General features: G+C 37.1%; 1 protein-coding gene across 1 annotated transcript; it reads left to right on the top strand.

Annotated features, from left to right (window-relative positions):
- Positions 1–4,242: 4,242 nt before the first annotated feature.
- On the top strand, positions 4,243–5,301 carry LOC112030030 (uncharacterized). Its single transcript, XM_024062712.1, has one exon. The coding sequence runs from the start codon at positions 4,243–4,245 to the stop codon at positions 5,299–5,301; it is 1,059 nt and encodes a 352-aa protein (XP_023918480.1).
- Positions 5,302–6,698: the final 1,397 nt, after the last annotated feature.

Here is a 6,698-nt window from a genome sequence, read left to right as displayed (position 1 = left end):
AATGAGTGGTACTCAGATCAAATCGGGTTTGATATAAACCTTCATCGAATCTGATTGTTGATTTACAAACGAGGTATCAATTAAGATTATAAACAATTTGAGTCAAATTGAGTATTGAAAATTCAAAATTGTTTGAGCATGAGTTGAGCTCGAATTCATAACCAAACAAGATTATATGTCAAATTTGATTCTCTTTTTTTTTTTTTATTGAACAAACTTAACCTTGTTTATAAGCAACTTGATTAATTTATTATTTTAAATATTTTAAAATATTTACATACTTGAATAAGCTTAACCTTGTTTAAGTTTGGACAAGTTACTTATGTGGATTGGAGACTGGAGGTTGGATTATATAAATAAATAATATAATATATAATTTAATCGAGACTCATACTCATGAGTTTGTTCATTTGCAAATTATCACGTTTGAATTTAGCTCGTTTAATATTCAAGCTTAAAATTAGGCTAAAACTTGGCTCATTTAATAAATCGAACTAATATAAACGAATTTTTTCTTAACTAAGTCCGAGTTGTTTTTATACAGCTTTCATTTATAACCTTACACCCAATGTGACTACAAAGCCAATCAACAATGTCCCTGAGACCTTCTCCAAAAAAAAAAAAAAAAACACATTGTCCCTGAGTGACCATCATGTGGTTGGATTTTCAGCCCAAACTGTGTGTGTGTGTATATATATATATATAAAAGGATAGAATGCTCAAACAATTTATCACCACATATCATCCAACAAATAAGGGATAATTAGGACAGTAAGGTTAACGATATATTCTATATTTTTACTAGAGACAATAATAATAATCAATATGGAACAAAATTTATAGATTCTTAAGAAGAAGTAAAAGAAAAATACAGATCAAGATTAATATAAACATTTAGAAGTAAAGAGAAGAAACCCAAGAAAAATACAACATACTAAACCATAATATATATATATATATATATAGAGAGAGAGAGAGAGAGAGAGAGAGAGAGAGAGAGAGAGAGGAGATGAAAGAAATTAAAAAGATAATGNTGATTTTATGGTCATTGGATGAAGACTAAGAAATTCTCAAGATCAAAAATTATAAGATATTTTATTTTCTTTTGAGATTTATTGCATCAAGATAAGTTTTTTTTAGAGACGTAATCTAAAATTCAAATAGAGCATGCATTTATGGAACATAAATGTAGATCTTTCTTGTTCTTCCATTGCACATGATTTGTATGGATATATATATATATATATATATATATTTCCAACACAAGGGTGGTGGTGTGCATTCAAATATTGATTATGAGGGGAAATAGTAGCATTTGACATGCTCTTCTTCTTCAGGCTAAACAAATAAATGATGTCTTCAAGCATGCAACTGTGTTATAGGTAGACCACCAAAAAAATGGTAATATAGGCCAACAAACTGAACCATGTTAAATCTTTTATTTGACTTATTATTTTTTGTTCTTGTCTAGAGATATCCATTCCTATTTTAGTCAACTATCCTTTTCTTTTTATATATATTATCTTCTCTTTGCTTCTTTTTCCCTCCAAACTTCCAAACCCAGGGTTAACTATTTTCTCTTTAGAGTAGAATTCAAATTGTTACGTATATTCAAGCTTTTATCCCTATGGATTGGACATATCTTTCTATTTCTACCTTGTGTTTAGGGTCGGCTCAACACATTTCGTGGCTTAAGAAAACAATTTAAAAAAAAAATTTATGAAGAGTTATTAATTTCTTCCAATATCTTAATAGTAATACTCGTTGAACACTTCTTTGCAAAACCATCAATTTGATTTTTTTTTTTTTTTTACAACTTTAGCCTTGATTGAATTGGTTCTTTTTTTTACTAATACTAATACAACCATGCCAAAATCATGAAATATTAACCATGTTATTGGCATGTTAAATGTATTTCATGCAAAATATGGCCACCTTTCTATGAAGATTTTTCATATACCTTGAGTATTTTAAAAATAAAATAAAAAGTTTTAAAACTTGTAAATTTTAAATGGTGTCGTTTCTACTGAATACCTCAATTTAGTTTTAAATAAATTCTTTTCAAATTTCACTCAAATTCACAATCTACAAAAATATGGCACTTACATTATCTTTTTAATTTCTTTCAAGGGTGGGGGGCCAAGGCCCCCCCAAAAATTTTAAAAAATTAATTTATAGTATGTATATTATTTATATTTTAAAAAATGTAGCATGTAAAAATTGAAGTTAGCCCCCCAAATTTTGAGTCATTTCAATGGTGCTCTTAAAAGAAAGAGAAAGTATACTAAAATCATATAATTTAAGAGGTTTAACAAATTAAGCTATGTAAAAAATGATAAATTTTTGTACATGTATAATAGAAAAAATACATGACTTTTATATACTCATTAAAATTTAGAAGATGATAAATTCCCTTAGTAAATTAATTTATATATGTGTGTGTGTAAAGGTTTGTCTTAACTAACATATTTGCATCACAACTTGGCCCCCCCAAACCAAAATTTCTGGCTCCGCCCCTGCATAAATGCATGCTCTATTTGAATTTTAAATTACGTCTCTAAAAAAAACTTATCTTGATGCAATAAATCTCAAAAGAAAATAAAATATCTTACAATTTTTGATCTTGAGAATTTCTTAGTCTTCATCTCAATGACCATAAAAATCCAAAAGAGTATTCTCTGTTCCTTATCATTTGGAATCCTGAAAGAGTGGTCTCTCTTCCTTATCAACAATCCATAGGATCGACAATAGTTCTCCTAGAATCGACAATAACTCTCCTACCTTTAATGAATTGACTTTAGTTCTCCCAAATCAATATGATTGACAGTAGTAATTCTCTTCTCCTTACCCGTTTAGTGCATTAGCAAATTAGGGTTAGTTTGACTTAAATTGGTCCCTTTTTTTTTATTTGAATTAGCTATTGGGCCAATTGAATTGGGCTTTAGTCATGTAGCTTGAAGTGAGATCAAAGGGAAATAAAATCTCTAACTCCAATGGGCCTTGGGCCTCTTGTTAATTCTCGAGAATCCTAAAGTTACCATTAACCATAATTTATTCTACTAAAAAAGCTATTGTTGCACTCTAGGTTTTCATTAAATCAAAGACTTATCCGAAGACTGTGATATTAGCATTTGACCCCTCCATGAAATCATTCATAATGAAACAAACTTAGAGGTTATCATCACTTTGTAAATCACTACATCTTAAGTCTCTAAGTCCCTAATTTGATCTTCTGATTATTCTTGTATTTATGAAATCTAATTTCATAAAATATAAACTTTAAAAACTCTTTACTAAAATGGTTGAGCCCAACAATTTGAATAACTAATTCATATTAAACCTATCTCAAGGGAATGTTTTTTGTCTTTAAAAGGAGATTATGGATTCCATTTTTAGAATGTATATTCCCTCAACACTACATGCAACTTTCCAACATTTTGAGATTTTGACGAAGCAATATCTCACTTTGGTATACATCAAAGGAACCAACAATTCATGTTTGAGTTTGCCATCCTCTTATGATTCATAGTCTCTCCAAATAGAAATCATGAGATTTATTTGTTCAAGTGACAGTAGTTGGTTAAACAAGAAATCTCACAGTGGTCCATTTCAGTGTATCCCACACACTTGAGACATACCAACATGTCAATTAGAAGTCTTTACTTCTATGATTAAAAAAAATTGATGGGTCCAACAAATTAGTAAGATCGTCCATCCTACAAGGACGATGAATAAGGACGATCTCATTACTGTCACAGTGCGAAGGAGGCCGCCTGATCAACCCAACCAAGGACGGCCGTTACGAATAGCTGCAATAAACGCCAATGCCGTTGAAGGTACACCGGTCAACTTAACACCTGGCACAAGCGTTACGAACCCCATCAATAATGCTCCCATAATGACGGAGCCAACGGCTAGAAGGACACTAAAATAACCTATATATACCCTTAAACAAGATCCAGAAGGGGTAAGAAAAATCACACCACTCTATCCTCCTTTTAGTTTTCTCTACTTTACTCTGCTTGCTAAGCTTCTCTAACTTAATCATCGGAGGCGTTGTGGGTAGCATCCCACCGGTGATTCTTTCTCTTTTGTTGTATCCCAAGGCTGATACCAGCGGAGGACGACCTTTATCTGGACGAACATCTTGACTGACGATCTCAGCATTATCAGTTTGGCGTCGTCTGTGGGGATCAACATCTTTGAACGACCAGTTCAGGGACGTTGTTCTGTTACAACAAGATGGAGTCCAGCTCTAATCCAGATCCTGCTGCATTAGCCCTGCAAATCCAGGCACTTGCAGCCACGGTAGAAGAACTCACCAAGCAAAATCAGGAAATAAGACAGCGGTTGCAACAGAGAGATAGCCACACGGAGGTCAACAGGGATGAAGATGAAGGCAGTCATAGGAGACGCGCCAGCACTCCTGACGAATCAAATTCAAGTTTCCTCAGGGAGATGAGGAAAGAGATGGGCGAGTTACGAAACGCAATTAGGGGAAAGACGGATCTAGGAGTAGACAGAATCGTCTGGCAGTCTAACTCGCCCTTCACTGCCGCTGTCCAAGAGTGCCCAGTGCCCTCTAAGTTCCGCCTACCCCAGCTCGAACCCTTTGACGGGCTGAAGGATCCGTTGGATCATCTCAATACCTTCAAGACAACTTTGGGTCTTCAACAACCCCCTGATGAAATCCTATGTCGATCATTCCCCACTACCCTTAAAGGGGCAGCCCGGGAGTGGTTCGCCAAACTGCCTATGTCGACCATTGACAACTTCGAGCAACTAAGCAGTTCTTTTATTCGTCACTTCGTGGGTGGACAACGACCAAAAAGGACAGCTGATCACTTGCTCACAATCAAGCAAGGGGAAAAAGAAACTTTAAGGTCCTATGTGACGCGCTTTACCCAAGGAATGCTAGAAGTGGATGAATCTGATGATAAGGTGCAACTCACGACCTTCAAAGCCGGGTTAAAATCCAGAGACTTTGTGGCTTCTCTGGCAAAAAACCCTCCCAAATCAATGGCAGAAGCGCTACTAAAAGCACAGAAGTACATGAACGCCGAGGATGCGCTAGCAGCCATAGACGGGACAGAAAAAATAAGGGAGAAGAAGAAAGAGAAAGAAGACGACAGAAGGGGACAGAAAAGGGATCGGACAGACCGACGTAATGACGACGGGAGTAGGCGAAGGGACGATAAAAATTCTCGACAAATGAAGTTCACACCACTGATAATGCCAATTGATCAGATCCTGGCAGAAATAAGGGACGAGCAGAGCCTTAAATGGCTGAGGCCGCTCTAATCGCCACCTAGTGTTCGCGACAAGAGAAAGTATTGCCGTTTTCACAAAGATCACGGGCACTACACGGAAGATTGTCGAGATCTGAAAGAGCAGATAGAAGAACTTATCCAGAAAGGGAAACTTCAAAAATATGTGAAAAGGGGGGAAGCCAGCAGATATGGTAAGAAAGAACAACAAGGGGATTTTCGAAGAAGCGAAGGTCAACCACCTCATCCACAGAATGCAAGGAGAGAAATAAAGACCATTGCGGGGGGACCATCCATAGGAGGGTCGTCCAGGTCCCTCAGAAAATCATATCAAAGGCAGGTAAATAGCGTTCACAGCTCACCTCCCTTTAAGCAGCGACGGACGAATCAAGATATGTATTTCTCGGAGGAAGATGCCAGGGGGATCAAGCAGCCTCATGACGATCCACTGGTTGTCATGATCATGATCGAAGGTTTCAACACAAGGAGAGTTTTGGTAGACAATGGGAGTTCAGCAGATATCATTTACCTATCTGCCTTTCAGCAATTGAAGGTAGACCCAAACAGACTTCGACCCTTCGAATCACCCCTCGTCAGCTTCAGCGGGGATAAGGTGTACCCTCGGGGTATTGTGACGTTGACTGTAACCGCCGGTTCATATTCCTTACAGGTAACCAACAGGCACAATTTTTTGGTCGTGGATTCCCCTTCGTCTTACAATGTAATCATTGGACGACCTACGCTTAACCAGTGGAAAGCTGCTACTTCCACATACTGCCTGAAGGTAAAATTTTCGACAGAACAGGGAGTTGGAGAAATAAGAGGGGATGAAGTCTTGGCAAGGGAGTGTTATCAGGCGGTCCTGGCATCCAGAGAAAATCATATGTGGGTGATCAAGGATAAATCCCCTGAGATCATGGAGAAGTTAGAAACAGTAAACTTAGTCGAAGAAGATCCATCAAAGACAACTCAAGTAGGGATGAATCTAAGCCCAAAAACGAAGGAATTAATCATTCGTTTCTTGAAAAACAACCTCGATGTATTCGCATGGAGCCATGAAGATATGCCGGGGATTCCTGCAAACATCATCCAGCACCGCTTAAACGTGGACCCAGAAAAGAAGCCCGTCCAATAGAAGCGGAGGGTTTTTGCTTCAGAAAGAAACAAGGCAGTGACGGATGAAGTGAACAAGTTACTCGCTGCTAACTTCATTCGAAAAGTTTATTATCTGGAATGGTTGGCCAACGTCGTCATGGTCAAGAAGGTTAACGGAAAATGGAGGATGTGCGTTGATTTCACCGATCTAAACCAAGCCTGTCCAAAGGATAGCTTCCCCCTGCCCAGAATTGATCAGTTAGTTGACTCTACTGCCGGGCACAAGCTCCTGACATTCATGGACGCATTTTCAGGATACAACCAAATACAGATGGC

The sequence above is a fragment of the Quercus suber genome, unplaced genomic scaffold (genome assembly GCF_002906115.3).
Source record: "Quercus suber isolate HL8 unplaced genomic scaffold, Cork oak 2.0 scaffold_748, whole genome shotgun sequence".
NCBI lineage: Eukaryota > Viridiplantae > Streptophyta > Magnoliopsida > Fagales > Fagaceae > Quercus > Quercus suber.
This window is presented reverse-complemented; position numbering and strand designations above follow the sequence as displayed.